At 37.5% G+C, this 20,887-nt stretch overlaps 1 protein-coding gene across 9 annotated transcripts in view; it reads left to right on the top strand.

Annotated features, from left to right (window-relative positions):
* The window catches only part of BBS9 (Bardet-Biedl syndrome 9), a 713,234-nt gene that overhangs the window by 211,578 nt on the left and 480,769 nt on the right, over positions 1-20,887 (top strand). For all 9 annotated transcript variants that reach the window (XR_009504851.1, XR_009504850.1, XR_009504853.1 and 6 more), the window contains one exon: positions 9,810-9,905. Coding sequence is in view for 3 of the 9 variants with exons in the window: in XM_059932716.1 (XP_059788699.1) it covers positions 9,810-9,905 (96 nt within the window). In the remaining 6 variants the exon portion in view is untranslated. The remainder of the gene's footprint in view (positions 1-9,809; positions 9,906-20,887) is intronic.

The raw sequence follows: 20,887 nt of genomic DNA, 5'->3' as shown, positions 1-20,887 counted from the left end.
CTCTGAGGCATGTGGGATCTTCCCAGACCAGGGCTCGAACCCGTGTCCCCTGCATTAGCAGGCAGATTCTCAACCACTGCACCACCAGGGAAGCCCTGACCATTTATTTTTAATGTGATTATTGATATGGTTGGTTTTAAATCTACCATCTTGCTCTTTGTTTTCTATTTGCCTCATCTGTTTTTTTTTTCTGCATTCTTTTTTTTTTAAAGATTTTTTTTGATGTGGACCATTTTAAAAGTCTTTATTGAATTTGTTACAATATTGCTTCTGTTTTTTTTTTTTTTATGTTTTGGTTTTTTGGTCACGAGGCATGTGGGATCTTAGCTCCCCGACCAGGGATCAAACCCGCACCCCCTTCATTGGAAGGTGAAGTCTTTTTTTTTTTTTTTTTTTTTTAACATCTTTATTGGAGTATAATTGCTTTACAATGGTGTGTTAGTTTCTGCTTTATAACAAAGTGAATCAGTTATACATATACATATGTCCCCATATTTCTTCCCTCTTGCATCTCCCTCCCTCCCACCCTCCCTATCCCACCCCTCTAGGTGGTCACAAAGCACCGAGCTGATCTCCCTGTGCTTTGCGGCTGCTTCCCACTAGCTATCTATTTTACGTTTGGTAGCGTACATATGTCCATGCCACTCTCTCACTTTATCCCAGTGTACCCTTCCCCCTCCCCATATCCTCAAGTCCATTCTCTAGTAGGTCTGCATCTTTATTCCCGTCTTGCCCCTAGGAAGGTGAAGTCTTAACCACTGGACCTCCAGGGAAGTCCCCTCCTGCATTCTTTTGAATTGAGTATGTTTTATGATTCCATTTTATCTCCTTTGTTGTCTTATTCACTATACCACCTAGTGTTAATTTAGATGCTTCTTTGAAGCTTATGGCAGTGTTTCTCAACCTTTCTTTTATGATTTTCTCCACAAGACTTTTTAGAATCTTTTTCTTAATCAGCCCCTCCACACAGTTTTAGTACCACAGATAATCCTGTGTATCTGTTCACATTCTATATGAATATGTTTTTATAGATAAAATGAGTAAGATTTTTCTGAACTCTATAAATTTTTTTTTAACATCGTTATTGGAGTGTAATTGCTTTAGAATGGATGAACCCTATAAATTGATTTTTGCCCCTTTGGAAGCAATATTTCCCTGTCAAAAATGCACAGATGCATAATACTGTGTACATCTTTAACTTATCACAGTCTATCTTTAGGTGATAGTATAATGCCTCAAACATACTATAAGACTCGTACAATAGTATACTTCCATTTCTCCACTCCCAGCCTTTTTGCTATTGTTGTTTTATATTTTATAATATACATATATTATAAAGCTTTCAATACATTGTTATGAATTTTGCTTTAAACAGTGATTATCTTTTTAAAAAAATTTTTTATATTGGAGTATAGTTGATTAACAATGTTCTGTTAGTTTCAGGTGTACAGCAGAGTAATTCAGTTATACATGTACAGTGATTCTCTTTTTAAGAGATATTAATAATTAAGACAATGATCTTATATATTTACTCATGGAGTTACCTTTTCCACTGCTCTTCATTCCTTTGTGTAGAACTAGGTTCCATCTGGTATCATTTTCCTTTTTCTTGAAGTACTTTGTTAACATTTCTTTTAGTGTAGAAATACTGGTGATGAATTTTTTCAGCTTTTGTAGGTCTGAAAATGTATTTTTTCACCATTTTTTTGAAAGTTATTTTCACTAGGTAAAGATTGTAGGTTGACAATGTTTTTCTTTCAATATTGTAAAGATATTGCTCCATTGATTTCTGGCATTGCATTAAGACATAAGCTGTACCTCTATATGTAATATGTCTTTTCTCTCTGGCTGCTTTTAAGATTTTTTTCTTTAAGAAATTCATTTTTGGTGTACCTTGGTTTAGTTTTTTTGGTTTTGTTGTATTTTTATTTTGCTTGTGCTCGGTGTTTGTTAAGATATATATATATATATTTTTAACATCTTTATTGGAGTATAATTGCTTCACAATGGTGTGCCAGCTTCTGCTTTATAACGAAGTGAATCAGCTATACATATACATATATCCCCATATCTCCTGCTCTTGTGTCTCCCTCCCACCCTCCCTATCCCACCCCGGTAGGTGGTCACAAAGCACCGAGCTTATCTGTCTGTGCTATGCAACTGCTTCCCACTAGCTATCTATTTCACATTTGGTAGTCTATATAAGTCCATCCCACTCTCTCACTTGTCCCAGCTTACCCTTCCTCCTCCCTGTGTCCTGAAGTCCATTCTCTAAATTTGCATCTTTCTTCCTGTCCTGCCCCTAGGTTCTTCAGAACCATTTTTTTTTTAGATTCCATATATGTGTGTTAGCATATGGTATTAGTTTTTCTCTTTCTGACTTACTTAATTCTGTATGACAGACTCTACGTCCATCCACCTCACTACAAATAACTCAATTTCGTTTCTTTTTATGGCTGAGTAACATTCCATTGTATATATGTGCCACATCTTCTTTATCCATTCATCTGTTGATGGACACTTAGGTTGCTTCCATGTCCTAGCTATTGTAAACAGAGCTGCAGGGAACATTGTGGTACATGACTCTTTTTGAATTATGGTTTTCTCAGGGTATATGCCCAGGAGTGGGATTGCTGGGTGGTGTGGTAGTTCTATTTTTAGTTTTTTAAGGAACCTCCATACTCTTCTCCATAGTGGCTGTATCAATTTACATTCCCACCAACAGTGCAAGGTGGTTCCCTTTTCTCTACACCCTCTCCAGCATTTAATGTTTGTAGACTTTTTGGTGATGGCCATTCTGACCGGTGTGAGGTGATACCTCATTGTAGTTTTGATTTGCATTTCTCTAATGATTAGTGATGTTGAGCAATCTTTCATGTGTTTGTTGGCAATCTGTATATCTTCCATGGAGAAATGTCTATTTAGATCTTCTGCCCATTTTTGGATTGGGTTGTTTATTTTTTTGATATTGAGCTACATGAGCTGCTTGTAAATTTTGGAGATTAATCCTTTGTCAGTTGCTTCATTTGCAAATATTTTCTCCAGTTCTGAGGGTTGTCTTTTCATCCTGTTTATGGTTTCCTTTGCTGTGGGAAAGCTTTTAACTTTCATTAGGTCCCATTTGTATATTTTTGTTTTTATTTCCATTTCTCTAGGAGGTGGGTCAAAAAGGATCTTGCTGGGATTTATGTCATAGAGTGTTCTGCCTATGTTTTCCTCTAATAGTTTTATAGTGTCTGGCCTTACATTTAGGTCTTTACTCCATTTTGAGTTTCTTTTTGTGTATGGTGTTAGGGAGTGTTCCAACTTCATTCTTTTACATGTAGCTGTCCAGTTTTCCCAGCACCACTTATTGAAGAGGCTGTCTTTTCTCCATTTGTATATTCTTGCCTCCTTTATCAAAGATAAGGTGACTATATGTGCCTGGGTTTATCTCTGGGCTTTCTATTCTGTCCATTGATCTATATTTCTGTTTTTGTGCCAGTACCATACTGTCTTGATTACTGTAGCTTTGTAGTATAGTCTGAAGTCAGGGAGCCTGATTCCTCCAGCTCCGTTTTTCTTTCTTAAGATTGCTCTGGTTATTTGGGGTCTTTTGTGTTTCCATACAAATTGTGAAAGTTTTTGTTCTAGTTCTGTGAATAATGGCATTGGTAGTTTGATAGGGATTGCATTGAATCTGTAGATTCCTTTGGGTAGTGTAGTCATTTCACAATGTTGATTCTTCCAATCCAAGAACATGGTATGTCTCTCCATCTGTTTGTATCATCTTTAATTTCTTTCATCAGTGTCTTATATAGTTTTCTGCATACAGGTCTTTTGTCTCCTTAGGTAGGTTTATTCCTAGGTATTTTATTCTTTTTGTTGCAATGGTAAATGGAAGTGTTTCCTTAATTTCTCTTTCAGGTTTTTCATCATTAACGTATAGGAATGCAAAAGATTTCTGAGCATTAATTTTGTATCCTGCTACTTTACCAAATTCATTGATTAGCTCTAGTAGTTTTCTTGTAGAGTCTTTAGGATTCTCTATGTATAGTATCATGTCATCTGCAAACAGTGACAGTTTTACTTCTTCTTTTCCGATTTGGATTCCTTTTATTTCTTTTTCCTCTCTGATTGCTGGGCTAAAACTTCCAAAAGTGTGTTGAATAATAGTGGTGAGAGTGGGCAACCTTGTCTTGTTCCTGATCTTAGTGGAAATGGTTACAGTTTTTCACCATTGAGAATGATGCTGGCTGTGGGTTTGTCATATATGGCTTTTATTATGTTGAGGTAAGTTCCCTCTCTGCCTACTTTCTGGAGGGTTTTTATCATAAATGGGTGTTGAATTTTGTTGAAAGCTTTTTCTGCATCTATTGAGATGATCATACAGTTTTTATCCTTCAATTTTTTAGTATGGGTTATCACATTAATTGATTTCCGTATATTGAAGAATCCTTGCATTCCTGGGATAAACCCCACTTCATCGTGGTGTATGATGCTTTTAATGTGCTGTTGGATTCTGTTTGCTAGTATTTTTTTGAGAATTTTTGCATCTATGTTCATCAGTGTATTGGCCTGTAATTTTCTTTCTTTGTGACATCTTTGTCTGGTTTTGGTATCAGGGTGATGGTGGTTTCGTAGAATGAGTTTGGGAGTGATTCTCCCTCTGCTATGTTTTGGAAGAGTTTGAGATGATAGGTGTTAGCTTTTCTCTAAATGTTTGGTAGAATTCGCCTGTGAGGCCATCTGGTCCTGGGCTTTTGTTTGTTGGAAGATTTTTAATCACAGTTTCAATTTCAGTGCTTGTGATTGGTCTATTTATCTTTTCTATTTCTTCCTGGTTCAGTCTTGGGAGGTTGTGCTTTTCTAAGAATTTGTCCATTTCTTCCAGGTTGTCCATTTTATTGGCATATAGTTGCTTGTAGTAATCTCTCATGATCCTTTGTATTTCTGCAGTGTCAGCTGTTACTTCTCCTTTTTCAGTTCTAATTCTATTGATTTGAGTCTTCTCCCTTATTTTCTTGATGAGTCTGGCTAATGGCTTATCAATTTTGTTTATCTTCTCAAAGAACCAGCTTTTAGTTTTATTAACCTTTGCTATCGTTTCCTTCATTTCTTTTTCATTTATTTCTGATCTGATCTTTATGATTTCTTTCCTCTGCTAACTTTGGGGTTTTTTGTTTTTTCTCTAACTGCTTTAGGTGTAAGGTTAGGTTGTTGATTTGAGATATTTCTTGTTTCTTGGGGTAGGATTGTATTGCTATAAACTTCCCTCTTAGAACTGCTTTTGATGCATCCCATAGGTTTTGGGTCATCGTGTTTTCATTGTCATTTGTTTCTAGGTATTTTTTGATTTCCTCTTTGATTTCTTCAGTGATCTCTTGGTTATTAAGTAGTGTATTGTTTAGCCACCATGTGTTTCTATTTTTTACAGATTTTTTCCTATAATTGATATCTAGTCTCATAGCATTGTGGTCAGAAAAGATACTGGATATGATTTCAATTTTCTTGAATTTACCAAGGCTTGATTTGTGACCCAAGATATGATCTATCTGAAGAATGTTCCATGAGCACTTGAGAAGAAAGTGTATTCTGTTGTTTTTGGATAGAATGTCGTGTAAATATCAATGAAGCCCATCATGTGTAATGTATCATTTAAAGGTTGTGTTTCCTTATTTATTTTCATTTTGGATGATCTGTCCATTTGTGGAAGTGGGGTGTTAAAGTCCCCTACAGTGATTGCGTTACTGTTGATTTCCCCTTTTTTGGCTGTTAGCTTTTGCCTTATGTATTGAGGTGCTCCTATGTTCCTATGTTGGGTGCATAAATATTTACAATTGTTATATCTTCTTCTTGTATTGATCCCTTGATCATTAGGTAGTGTCCTTCTTTGTCTCTTGTAATAGTCTTTATTTTAAAGTCTATTTTGTCTGATATGAGAACTGCTACTCCAGCTTTCTTTTGATTTCCATTTGTATGGAATATCTTTTTCCATCCCCTCACTTTCAGTCTGTATGTGTCCCTAGATCTGAAGTGGGTCTCTTGTAGACAGTGTATATATGGGTCTTGTTTTTGTATCCATTCAGCCAGTCTGTGTCTTTTGGTTGGAGCTTTTAATCCATTGACACTTAAGGTAATTATCAATATGTATATTCCTATTACCGTTTTCTTGATTGTTTTGGGTTTGTTATTGTAGGTCTTTTCCTTCTCTTGTGTTTTCTGCCTAGAGAAGTTCCTTTAGCATTTGTTGTAAAGCTGGTTTGGTGGTGCTGAATTCTCTTAGCTTTTGCTTCTGAGGCTGCTAGGAGAGATTTCCCTTTCTCTTCTTTGTTCATACAGCTCCTGGGGTTCTGCTTTGGATATGGCCCTGCCTCTGTGTGTTGGTCGCCTGAGGGGGTCTATTCTTCCCTCAGACAGGACGGGGTTAAAGTAGCAGCTGATTAGGGGGCTCTGGCTCACTCAGGCTGGGGGTAGGGAAGGATACAGAATGCTCGGTGAGCCTGTGGTGGCAGAGGCTGGCATGACATTGCACCATCCTGAGGTGCACCATGTGTTCTCTTGGGGAAGTTGTCCATGGATCATGGGAGCCTGGCAGTGGCGGGCTGCACAGGCTCCCAGGAGGGGAGGTGTGGATAGTGACATGTGCTTGTACACAGGCTTCTTGGTGGCTGCAGTAGCAGTCTTAGTGTTTCATGCCTGTCCCTGGGGTCCACACTGATAGCCACAGCTTCCGCCCCGTCACTGGAGCTCGTTTAGGTGGTGCTCTGAATCCCCTCTCCTTGCGCACCCTGAAACAATGGTCTCTTGCGTCTTAGGCAGGTCCATACTTTTTCCTAGACTCCCTCCTGGCTAGCTGTGGCGCACTAGCCCCCTTCAGGCTGTGTTCACACAGCCAACCCCAGTCCTCTCCCTGGGATCTGACCTCCGAAGAAGCCGGAGCCTCAGCTCCCAGCCCTGAGCCGTCCCGGCCGACAGGTGAGCAGACAAGCCTCTCGGGCTGGTGAGTGCTGGTGGGCACTGATCCTCTGTTGGGAATCTCTCTGCTTTGCCCTCTGCACTCCGGTTGCTGCACTCTCCTCCCTGGCTCCGAAGCTTCCCCCCACCACCCCCCGTCTCCACCAGTGAAGGGGCTACCTAGCGTGTGGAAAGTTTTCCTCCTTCACAGCTCCCTCCCAGAGGTGCAGGTCCCATCCCTATTGTTTTGTCTCTGTTTTTTCTTTTTTCTTTTTCCCTACCCAGGTATGTGGGGAGTTTCTTGCCTTTTGGGAAGTCTGAGGTCTTCTGCCAGCATTCAGTAGGTGTTCTGTAGAAGTTGTTCCACATGTAGGTGTATTTCTGATGTATTTGTGGGGAGGAAGGTGATCTCCATGTCTTACTCCTCTACCATCTTGAAGGTCTCCCTCTGTTAAGATATTTTGATCTATGGGTTATAATTTTTATCCAATTTGGAAACATTTTGGCTATTATTTTTTCAAATATTTTTTTCTGTCTCCACTCCTTTTTTCATCTTTATTTTAAGGACTCCAATTATATGTATATTTCTCACTTGAGGTTGTCCCAGAGCTCAATGATGCTGTTTTTGTTTTTTCAATCTTTTTTCTCTTTGTGCTTTTTTTTGGGTAGTTTCTACTGCTATACATTCAAGTTATTTCTTTTTTCAGTGTGTAATGTGTTCATAATCCCACTCAGTGTATTTTTTTAATCTCAGACATTGTAGTTGTCATCTCTCAAGGTTTGATTTGGGTCTCTCTCTTTTTAAAAAAATTTTTCCACGTCTCTATTTAAGATAGCTCCTTTGAATATTTATAATAATATAATAATTATTTTAATGCCTTTGTCTACTAATTCTATTGTCTGTGTCATTTCTGAGTTAGTTTTGATTGATTTTTCTCCTTGTTAATGGGTTGTAATTTCTTTTCTCTTTCTGTGTTCTGTAATCTTTGACTGAAGGACAGAATTCCTGAACTTTATCTAATTGTGTGTTGAGTATTTTAGCTTTCCTATAAATATTCTTGAGGTTTTTTTTTTCTGGGACACATTTAAGTTACTTGAAAAAGTTTGATCATTTTTAGTGTTGTTTTGAAGCTTTGTTAGGTGGAACGGGAGCAACATTTATTCTAGTGTGAAATTTACCTGCTACTGAAACCAAACTCTTCTATGTGATCTACCTGATACCTAGTGAATTTTGATGGTCTATATTATGGCCAGTGTGAAAACAAGGATTATCTCTGGCCCTGTCTGGGCTTGTGGATTATTTCCTGTAATCTTTTTGACTGTTTTTTTTTTTTTTTTTTCTCCCCAACCTCAGGTAGTTTCCTCATAGGCATGCATCCATTAGTATTCTACTGAGTACTCAAATGGGACTCTGCAAATCTCTGGAGTTCTTTCTCTGTAGCTCTGTCTGCTCTCTGCCTTGAGAACGTTTGCCACTTTGGCCTTCCCAGATTACCAAATCTATCTCCTCAACTCGGGGAGAATGCTGGGTTGCTCCTGGGCTCCCCTCCCCTGTGTTTTGGCTTGGAAATTTCTCTAGGTGGTAAGCTGGTGCAAACATAGGGCTCACTTTGTTTGTTGTTTGTCAGAGATCCCTGTTGTTCATTTGCTAATTTCCAGTGTCTTAAAAATGGTTCATATATTTTATTCCATTTTTTAGTTTTTTGAGATGGGAGGGTAAATTTGGCCCCAGTTTTTCCATCTGGGCACAGAGTGAAAGTCTCCAGTGTTATAATTTTTATTTGTTTTTTTTTTTTTTGAGTCAGGAATCAAATATGTTTCACTTGTAATTTTTTGATATGAATTTTTTGATATCTCCTCTTCTGTAGGCTTTCTCCTTCATGTCTCTTTTTAATTTGCAGTTTATTTGTTAAAGAATACAAATTATTTTTCCTGTGAGTTTCCCATTCTCTGAATTTTGCTGATTACATCCCTGTGATTTTGTTTAATATTTTCTCTGTCTTGTTCCCTGTAAATTGATAGTTGCATCTAGTGCTAATAGAGTTAGGATTGATTATTTTGGCCATACTACTGCAAGAATGGTGATATATACTTTCAGCAGTGGGTACATTATATCTGTTTGTCTCCTTTTTTTGTGATTGTAACAGCTATTGATAGTCAATGCTAAGATCCATTAATTCATTGGAAGTTGAAAAATGGTGGTATTCTATTCTTTCAGGCTTTCTACAATTTTTAGCTGGAATATTTCCACACAGAGAATGTTTCCCTTATTTACCACTGTTTATGTGGTACAATTTGGTAGGATCATCAGGATAAATGCTTGGTTCTTTGTCTTTATTATTGATTCTTAGAATAATGAGTTGATTCTCTAGGATCCTTCAATAGTGAGCATTTGGGTTTTTTGTTTTATTTTTAGTGTCAATATGAACACATGCCTTTCAATATATTTGATATATTTTACTTCATTGCAGTTATTATGATTATTATTTTGATACTCAAGTATTTTCATCTCTGGCCAGTGGTAGTCTCTTTAAGTTGGCTCTTACGTCCTTTTCATACAAATCTGCTGGTCACTGATAGTTTCCTTGCTTTCTGGTGTGACAGGCATTCTAAGTTCATCTTGTACATTTCCTGCCTCAGACCTAGAATGAACTAGTAGAAGAAAATTAAGTGATTTCAGCATGTTCTTCTGAGGCAGTAATTTTAGCAATTGGAAGCAACTGTGGAGATCAGTTAATATATTATAGTCCACACATGGACCTTAAACATGACTAGTGACATAAAAAATACTCATTGTCAACTAAGCTTCCTATTTTAAACATTAAGTGTTTTGCCTTGTGATTATGTAAGGTGATTTTTTCTTTTCTTTGCAGGCTTTGCCAATCAGTCAGAAGATGATCAGGTGAATGTAATGGGTTTTCGCTTCTTAGGAGGTTCCCGAGTTACTCTTCTCGCTTCCAAAACCTCTCGTAAGTAAAGCCATGGTATTATTGCTTTTGAAAACTTCTATTAAGAACAATGCATCACAGATCATTGCCACATCAAAGATTTCTGCAAGGGTGATGTTAGATATTGAAAACTAAGGGCCATTATATTAGTTATGAAGATAGAATCCTGTTTTATTAGTGATACTTAACTTTGGTTTTGGGGATGAGGAGAGTTTGATAGAGGAATTTAAAGAACTGAAAAATGTTTTTGAGATAGGTATATGGTGAAGTAGGTTTTAGGAGTTACTAGAAACTGGAGTTAATTTTTTTGGGTTATGTGTATATTCTTACATCCTCCTTTTGGACACTTGCAAAGATGAAAGTGAAAGTGAATAACTTTTGCTGAGATTAATCTCAGTAGAATGAAAAGTAGTAATTGTATAGTCAAATTTGAATTTCAGATTTAAATATGCTTTATTGATTTGTTTGCTTCATATGAGAATAATGGTTGAAACTACTCAATGTAAAACTGACTTCTGATGTATGTAGACAATGAAGCTACTAAACTCACTGAGTTTTATATACCTTCTTGGAAATAAATTAAAATATTAAGAAAGGAAGTGTTTAACAAATTTTAGGTACACTAAGGGTATTAGGGGAAATGAATGTGTGTGTGTATATATATATATATATATATATATATATATATATATATATATATATATAAGTCTGAGTACACTCCAATTTTTAAAATCTCTGCCATTTGTACAGTGGGTTTCATTTTCTATCAATACTTTATGGATTTGCAGTTTTAGTTGGTTATTTCTTTTATAATTAGAAAAGATAGTAAAATAAGGATATGTTCTTTTTGAAAAATGAAGATGTTAACAGGGGGAACATATATACATCCTTATTTTAGAAACTAATGAAGTTTCTGTGGTTAAGATCATAACAGCTTCTGGAATGTGTAGGTTGGTGGCTAGTGAAATAGATTTGGAAACAACTAAAAATTAAAGAATAAGATACACAAATTAAAGACATTTCTGAGAAGAATGAGAGAATTCTGTACTTTTCGTGGTCTTTGTGATTGATCATGATTGTAGTCTTCTTTACATTGGCACCATTTTGTTTTGATTAATTTTAATCTTCAGTTGGATGATGGAATCATTTTTGTACATTTCTCTTTGTTAAAGTGTTCTCTTTAGTTATACTAAAAAATTGTTGCCAACATTTCTTTGGGAAATTATACACATCTGTTTGATTTCAGTTGATGATGCTGTATAATGAATCTGCAATTGAGACCATTTAAAAAAGGCAAAATTTATTCTTTGTGCAAATGAGGGTATTTATGTCCTAATGCATTATATTTATTCTTTTTTATATAAAGTAACTCTTAGAACATTGCTGTTGCCCATAGTTACTTTATCATTCTCTAAATTTTACCAAATATCCATGTATATAACTGATTTATTCACATTCATCTTAATATATGGTAATGAATGCCTTGACACAGCTACAGTGTGGGCAGATAGACTAAATAATGGAATTGGACAGGAACTACTAAATAAAGAATCAAATGAACTGCGTAAACTGAAACATGAAGTGTAGCCATTACAATTCCCTGATGGTTATTTTGGCCTCAGTGATGCCCAGAATTCTACCTAGGGAATGTCCTTGGAGATGAAGGGAGATAGATATGAAGAAAACACAATGGGATGGAGTCAAGATGGTGGAGTAGGAGGAAGCGGAGTTTGTGTCTCCTCACAACTAGGGCACCTACCAGGCACTGGTGGGGGACCACGGACACCTAAGGAGATGGGAGGAACCCCTGAGCAACTGGGTAGGATGTGGGGGTGGGGAGGGAGCGTAGGGAGAGGTAGAGGAGGCAGGTTGGGACCAGTGCCCCTGAGGGGTGGCTGAAGGAGGGGAGGTGTTCCCATGCCTGGAGTGGCCCACGCATGGTGAGGGGAGCATCGGGGATGGGGGAGAGACCCTTGGGGGATCGGAGGGAACACAGCCAGCATTTCCCCTGCCTACTTGGGCTCCAGGGAGTCTGCTGAGGTCCCAGGCCTGGTCCTCTGCCCTCTGAGGCCCCTCCAGCCGTGTGGGTCCTGAGGGCATGGGAGGGCGGGAGAGGGAGAGGGGAGAGGAAAAGTGGAGGCCAGACAGGATTGGTGGCCCTGGGGGGGCGGCTGGGGGAGGGGAGGGGTTCCCACGCTCGGGAGAGGCCCACTACAGTGAGGGGATCAGCGGGGAGCCTGCTGAGGTCCGGGGCCTGATCCTCTGCACTCCGAGGCACCCTGTGCTGCTCAGAGCCTAAGCCCCACCCCCACACCCCCACCCAGGGCCTAACCTCCGAACTCCTCACTCTGAGGCCCCCTCCGGCCCTGCTGCATTTTCCGGCCCTGCAGGTCCTAAGCCTAGGCCCCGCCCCCACCTAAGCCCCGCCCCCACCACCAAGACCTTTTCCAGCCTTTTTTTTTTTTTTTTTTAAGGTGTGGTTCTGTTTTTTTTTTTTTTTTTCATGTTTATTTATTTTGGCTGCACTGGGTCTTAGTTGTGGCACACTGGATCTTTGTTGCAGCATGTTAAGTTGTGGCATGCATGTGGGATCTAGTTCTCCGACCAGGCATCGAACCCCGGCCCCCTGCATTGGGAGCATGGAGTCTTAACCACTGGGCCACCAGCAAAGTCCCTATGGTTCTGTTTTACCTTGTTGTTGTTGCATTTATATCTTTATTTTTTCTAAAAATTTTTTATTTTTCTAATTTTACTTTATTTTTTATTCTTTGTTACTGTACTGCTCCTTTTTTTTTTTTTTTGCTGCACCACGTGGCTTGCAGGATCTTGATTCCCAGGCAGGGGGGGCAGGCCTGAGCTCCTGTGGTGAGAGAGCTGTGTCCAAACTGCTGGACTAACAGAGAACCTCAGGCACCAGGGAATATTAATCAGAGTGAGGTCTCCCAGAAGTCCTCATCTCGGCACCAAGACCCGGCTCTACCCAACTGCCTGAAAACTCCAGTGCTGGATGCCTCAGGCCAAACGACCAGTAAGACATGAACACAGCCCCACCCATCAAAAAAAATGAGATGACAAACAAATATGTTACAGACAAAGGAACAAGGCAAAAGCCTACAAGACCAAATAAATGAAGAGGAAATAGGCAAACTACCTGAAAAAGAATTCAGAGTAATGATAGTAAAGATGATCCAAAATCTAGGAAATAGGATGGAGGCACAGATTGAGAAAATACAAGAAATGTTTAACAAAGACCTAGAAGAATTAAAGAACAAACAAACAGTGATGAACAACACAATATCTGAAATGAAAAATACACTAGATACACTAGAAGGAATCAATAGCAGAATTACTGAGGCAGAGGAACAAATAAGTGAGCTGGAAGATAGGATGGTGGAAATAACTGCTGAGGAGCAGAATAAAGAAAAAAGAATGAAAAGAATTGAGGACAGTCTCAGAGACCTCTGGGACAACGTTAAACACACCAACATTCAAATTATAGGGGTTGCAGAAGAAGAAGAGAAAGAGAAAGTGTCTGAGAAAATATTTGAAGAGGTTATAATCGAAAACTTTCCTAACATGGGAAAGGAAATAGCCACCCAAGTCCAGGAAGTGCAGAGAGTCCCATACAGGATAAACCCTAGGAGAAACACACCAAGACACGTATTATTCAAACTAACAAAAATTAAATTCAAAGAAAAAATATTAAAAGCAGCAAGGGAAAAGCAACAACTAACAAACAAGGGAATCCCCATAAGGTTATCAGCTGATTTTTCAGTAGAAACTCTGCAGCCCAGAAGGGAGTGGCAGGATGTATTTAAAGTGATGAAAGGGAAAAACCTACAACCAAGATTACTCTACCCAGCAAAGATCTCACTCAGATTCGATGGAGAAATCAAAAGCTTTATAGACAAGCAAAAGCTAAGAGAATTCAGCACCACCAAACCAGCTTTACAACAAATGCTAAAGGAACTTCTCTAGGTGGGAAACACAGAGAAGAAGAAGACCCACAAAAGCAAACCCAAAACGATTAAGAAAATGGTAATAGGAACAGACATATCAAAAATTACCTTGAATGTAAATGGATTAAATGCTCCAACCAAGACACAGACTGGCGGAATGGATACAAAAACAAGACCCGTATATATGCTGTCTACAAGAGACCCACTTCAGACCTAGGGACACATACAGACTGAAAGTGAGGGGATGGAAAAAGATATTCTATGCAAATGGAAAACACAAGAAAGCTGGAGTAGCAATACTCATATCAGATAAAATAGACTTTAAAATAAAGACTATTATAAGAGATAAGGAAGGACACTATATAATGATCAAGGGATCAATCCAAGAAGAAAACATAACAATTATATTTATGCACCCAACATAGGAGCACCTCAATACAAAAGACAAATGCTAATAACCTTAAAAGGGAAAATTGACAGTAACACAATAATAGTGGGGGCCTTTAACACCCCACTTACACCAAAAGACAGATCATCGAGACAGAAAATAAATAAGGAAACAGAAGATTTAAATGACACAATAGACCAGATAGATTTAATTGATATTTATAGGACATTCCACCCAAAAGTGACAGAATACACTTTCTTCTCAAGTGCACATGGAACATTCTCCAGGATAGATCACATCTTGGGTCAAAATTAAGCCTCGGAAAATTTAAGAAAGTTGAAACCATATCAGGCATCTTTTCCGACCACAATGCTATGAGATTAGAAATCAATTACAGGAAAAAAAGTGTAAAAAACACAAACACATGAAGGATAAACAGTGCACTGCCAAATAACCAAGAGATCACTGAAGAAATTAAAGGCGAAGTAAAAAAATATCTAGAAACACATGACAATGAAAACATGATGACCCAAAACATTTGGGACACAGCAAAAGCAGTTCTAAGAGGGAAATTTATAGCAGTTCAATCTCACCTCAAGAAACAAGAAAAATCTCAAATAAACAATCTAACCTTACACCTAAAGCAACTAGAGAAAGAAGAACAAAGATAACGCAAAGTTAGCAGAAGGAAAGAAATCATAAATATCAGATCAGAAATAAATGAAAGAGAAACAAAGAAAACAATAACAAAGGTCAATAAAACTAAAAGTTGGTTCTTTGAGAAGATAAACTTGGTAAACCTTTAGTGAGACTCATCAAGAAAAAGGAGAGGACTCAAATCAATAAAATTAGAAATGAAAAAAGGCGAAATTACAACTGACACCACAGAAATACAAAGCATCATAAGAGACTACTACAAGCAACTATATGCCAGTAAAATGGACAACTGGGAAGAACTGGACAAATTCTTGAAAAGGTACAACTTTCCAAGACTGAACCAAGAAGAATCAGAAAATATGAACAGACCAATCACAAGTAATGAGATTGAAACTGTAATTAAAATCTTCCAACCAACAAAAGTCCAGGACCAGACAGCTTCACAGGTGAATTCTAGCAAACATTTAGAGAAGAGCTAACATCTATCCTTCTCAAACTCTTCCAGAAAATTGCAGAGGACCACCCCAAATTCATTCTACAAGGCCACCTTCATGCTGATACCAAAACCAGACAAAGATATCACAAAAAAGAAAATTACAGACCAATATCACTGATGAACATAGACGAAAAATCCTCAACAAAATACTAGCTAACAGAATCCAACAACACATTAAAAAGATCATACACCATGATCAAGTGGGATTTATCCCAGGTATGCAGGGATTTTTCAATATATGCGAATCAATCAACGTGATACACCATATTAATAAATTAAAAACTAAAAACCATATGACCATCTCAATAAATGCAGAAAAATCTTTTGACAAAATTCAACACCATTTATGATAAAAAATCTCCTGAAAGTGGGCATAGAGGGAACCTGTCTCAACATAAGAAAGGCCATATACGACAAACCCACAGCAAACATCATACTCAATGGTGAAAAACTGAAAACATTTCCTCTAAGATCAGGAAGAAGACAAGGATGTCCACTCTCACCACTATTATTCAACATAGTTTTGGAAGTCCTAGCCACAGCAATCAGAGAAGAAAAGGAAATAAAAGGAATACAAATTGGAAAAGAAGAAGTAAAACTGTCACTGTTTACAGATGACATGATACTATGCATGGAAAATCCTAAGGATGTCACCAGAAAACTACTAGAACTAATCAATGAATTTGGTAGAGTTGCAGGATACAAAATTAATGCACAGAAATCTCTTGCAATCCTATACACTAACAACAAAAGATCAGAAAGAGAAATTTAGGAAACACTCCCATTTACCATTACAACAAATAGAATAAAATACCTAGGAATAAATCTACCTAAGGAGGGAAAAGACCCGTACTCAAAAAACTATAAAACACTGATGAAAGAAATCAAAGATGACACAAACAGATGGAGAGATATACCACGTTCTTGGATTGGAAGAATCAATATTGTGAAAATGACTCTACTACCCAAAGCAATCTACAGATTCAATGCAATCCCTATCAAATTACCAATGACATTTTTCACAGAATTAGAACAAAAAATTTTACAATTTGTATGGAAACACAAAAGACCCTGAATAGCCAAAGTAATCCTGAAAAAGAAAAATGGAGCTGGAGGAGTCACACTCCCTGACTTCAGACTATACTACAAAGCTACAGTAATCAAGACAGTATGGTACTGGCACAAAAACAGAAATATAGATCAATGGTACAGGATAGAAAATCCAGAGATAAGCCCATGCACATATGGTCACCTAATCTATGACAAAGGAGGCAAGAATATACAATGGAGAAAAGACATCCTCTTCAATAAGCGGTGCTGGGAAAACTGGATGGCTACATATAAAAGAATGAAATTAGAACACTCCCTAACACCATACACAAAAATAAACTCAAAATAGATTAAAGACCTAAATGTAAGACCGGACACTCTAAAACTCTTAGAGGAAAACATCGGAAAAACACACTTTGACTTAAATCACAGCAAGACCTTTTTTGACCCACCTCCTAGAGTAATGAAAATAAAACCAAAAATAAGCAAATGGGACCTCATTAAGGTAAAAGCTTTTGCACAGCAGAGGAAACCATAAACAAGATGAAAACACAACCCTCAGAATGGTAATAAATATTTGCAAATGAAGCAACGTACAAAGGATTAATCTCCAAAATTTACAAGCAGCTCATGCAGCTCAATATCAAAAAAACAAACAGGGCTTCCCTGGTAGCACAGTGGTTAATAATCCGCCTGCCAATGCAGGGGACACTGGTTCCAGCCCTAGTCCGGAGGATCCCACATGCCACGGAACAACTAAACCTGTGTGCCACAACTACTGAACCTGCACTCTAGAGCCCGAGAGCCAGAACTACTGAGCCTGCGTGCCACAACTACTGAAGCCCACGTGCCTAGAGCCCGTGCTCCACAATAAGAGAAGCCACTGCTATGAGAAGCCCGTGTACCACAAGGAAGAGTAGCCGCCGCTCGCTGCAACTAGAGAAAGCCCCCTCGTAGCAACGAAGACCAGACCCAATGCAGCCAAAAATAAATTAATTAAAAAAAAAAAAACGAACAACACAATCAAAAAATGGGCGGAAGACCTATATAGACATTTGTCCAAAGGAGACATACAGATGGCCAAGAGGCACGTAAAAAGATGTTCAACATCACTAATTATTAGAGAAATGCCAATCAAAACTACAATGAGGTATCACCTCACACCGGTCAGAATGGTATTCATCAAAAAAACTACAAACAATAAATGCTGGGGAGGGTGTAGAGAAAATGGAACCCTCTTGCACTGTTGGTGGGAATGTAAATTGATACAGCCACTGTGGAGAAGAACAGTATGGAGTTTTCTTAAAAAACTAAAAATAGAACTACCATATGACCCAGCAATCCTACTACTGGTCATATACCCTAAGAAAACCATTATTCAAAAAGTCACATGTACCCCAGTGTTCATTGCAGCACTACTTACAATGGCCAGGACATGGAAACAACCTAAATGTCCATTGACAGATGAATGGATAAAGATGATGTGGTACATATATATAATGAAATATTACTCAGCCATAAAAGGAATGAAATTGGGTCATTTGTAGAGATGTAGATGGACCTAGAGACTGTCATACAGAGTGAAGTAAGTCAGAAAGAGAAAAACAAATACCGTATATTAACGCATGTATATGGAATCTAGAAAAATGGTACTGATGAACCTAGTTGCAGGGCAGGAGTTAGAGACGCAGATGTAGAAAACGGATGTGTGGACATGGTGCGGGAGGGGAGGGTGGGATGAACTGAGAGATTAGGTTTGACATCAATACACTACCATGTGTAAAATAGATAGCTAGTGGGAACCTGTTGTATAGCACAGGGAGCTCAGCTCGGTGCTCTGTGATGACCTAGCCGGGTGGGATGCAGCGGGCGAGGGAAGTCCATAAGGGAGGGGATATATGTATACATATAGCTGATTCACTTTATTGTACAGCAGAAACTAACACAACATTGTAAAGCAATTATACTCCAATAAAAAAATAAAATAAGGAAGTACAATTTTCCAGAGTCTAGGCAGATATTGGTGCTCCCTACTGCTCTATCAGTGCATTCATACCCAAGAAAGGAATGAAGTAATTTGTATCCAATTTGTTTGGCATTTTTCTTTTTTATGAAAGTCACACAATCTTTTGTCTTGAAATCTGCATGGACAGAAAAACCCTACATATGGAAAGAACCCACTATTTTTTCCCTAGCAAACAGTCAAATGCTACATATGTCATATATAGTTGTCCTTGATCCTGGATAGTGTTTTATGTGGGTTTTAAAACCTGCTTGATAATCAACCCGTCTTGAAGTGTACTATGCGGTAATTTTAGTTCAATTTGGTGTAGATCAGTCAGAGCAGACAAGAGAAAAGTGAATGCAGCTCTTTGGCTCAGGTATCCAGTCACCTTCTCTGGGGAGCTGAATAAGTTTTTCATTTCAGAAAGTAATGATTCAATGTAATTAGAGTTTATTATGTGAATTCTGAAAAATCCCAATGCATTGAACATAAAAATATGTAGGAAAAATACTCTACACTAGCGAAATTTCTGAAAATTATTTCCACAGACCTAAATTGAAAATAATAAGACAGGTGATGGATATGTATATTACTTTTTAATGTATGTGTATTACTAATATATGTATGTAATATATACTAATATATGTATATATGTATGTATATTACATTACTAATTATGTATATTATTGATTGTAGTGATAGTTTTACAGGTATATACATATGTCCAAATTCATCAAATTGTGTGTATTAAATATATACATTCTTTGTATATCAGTGCTACCTCTATAAACTTGTTAAAAATAACCAGTAGGTCCCATTTTGTGAAATCAAATATTTTTATAATCAGAATTATAGAATATTTCTACATGGAAGTCAATTATTTTTACTGATTCAGTACAATGAAATTTCAGAAGAAATATGCTATTGACTAAATACTTATATATTCCTGCCATGGCACTCTCTTAAGATCCAGATCCACTTTGTGATTTATTACCTAACACAACAGACACTACCTCCTCTCTCTCCCTCTTCCTTCCTGCCCCTTTTGTCTCCATACTTTTCTTGATCTTTCTTATATATCTATTTTTGTCTTTTTCTCTACTATATCTATTTGTACTTTGCCTTGTTCCACTTTTTTTTAATGGATTTAAAGTATATATATAAATTATAAAAATTTCCAAAATATGAAAGGAGAAAGTAAACAGTTGAAGGAACAGAGAGAGAAAATAAGAGCAGGAAATTAATAAAGATAAGAAAAAGATTATACTGCAGAATCAATAAGATGCTAGCAGTCTAAAAATAACAAGAAAGCATTTTAGTTCCAATTTTCAGAATGTTCATAAGATCAAATCAAATCAATTGTTCAGGAGATGCACAGTCTTTACTGATGCTGAGTCCAGGATGAAGTTTCTCTACTGAACATCATAAAGATAGCTTCTTCAATAATGTCTCCATAGCTTATTCTTATAGTTATAATTGTTATACTTATATAATTATACTTTATGAGTAACAAATTTCATAAAGCTTTAAAAATAATGACAAAATGCAATTACTAGGTATAATTCTGTATGAGCCCAAAGCAGTACAGTCTAAGCTGCAGCTTAATCCAAGGATAAATTTAGAGTGTCTAGTATTACACACTCTAATTTAGTATCTAGCATTTTCAGTAAGAATTGGACAACCAAACTCAGTAATTCAGAAGTAAAATGTAGCTGGAAGGAGTTGTGGGTTTTGTTTTTAAATGAGCAGTATTAGAACATGTTTGAATAGCAATTGAAATGATTGAATTAATGGGAGAGGCTGATGATCAGGAAGAAGGGGATCACAAAGCAATGAAGTCCTTTAGAAGGAGAGAAGGGGTGGGATGCAGAGCCTGGAGGGTGAGGAGAATTGAAGGACAGGCCTTTTGTAACTTTACTGTGACAAGATGTAGGTCCAGGGAGATTCTGTAGATTTGTTGACGGAAAGATAGGGGAGCTTTGATGATGTCTAAATTTGAAAAAGAAAAGGCATGACACTGATGTCTTGAAGAATAAGAAAGCAAACTCATGAAATATAAGGCAATGTTGAAGTCTGAGATCCTGAATTTTGAAGTGAAGCCAGTCATCCTTAGACGATTTTGCCTGGCAGTGATTTGTTTATCAGTATCCAAGCAACTAAAGTCAGGGCTGGGATTTTGAAACAGAGAATTTCAGATAAAATATTTTTATGAGAATCACTGCAATAATGGACTACTAAATCTAAGAGAAATAAAGTAGAGAAAACTGATACATGGTGAGAATTTAATGGGTTCAATGGATCACAAGCCTTGATAAGGTTGAAGAAGTGAAGTAGTAGGAGTTATAGAGCAAGTGAACCAGAAGAACAAAAGGTGGTGGTCAGAGAATGAATGAAGTGCTGATGTAAAGCGTTCAGAGAGACTGCAGATTCTGATGAGAGGCTCATCAG

This window comes from Balaenoptera ricei, chromosome 9 (genome assembly GCF_028023285.1).
Source record: "Balaenoptera ricei isolate mBalRic1 chromosome 9, mBalRic1.hap2, whole genome shotgun sequence".
In the NCBI taxonomy this organism is placed as follows: domain Eukaryota; kingdom Metazoa; phylum Chordata; class Mammalia; order Artiodactyla; family Balaenopteridae; genus Balaenoptera; species Balaenoptera ricei.
The sequence above is the reverse complement of the archived record's forward strand: the minus strand, read 5'-3'. Positions and strand labels throughout refer to the sequence as shown.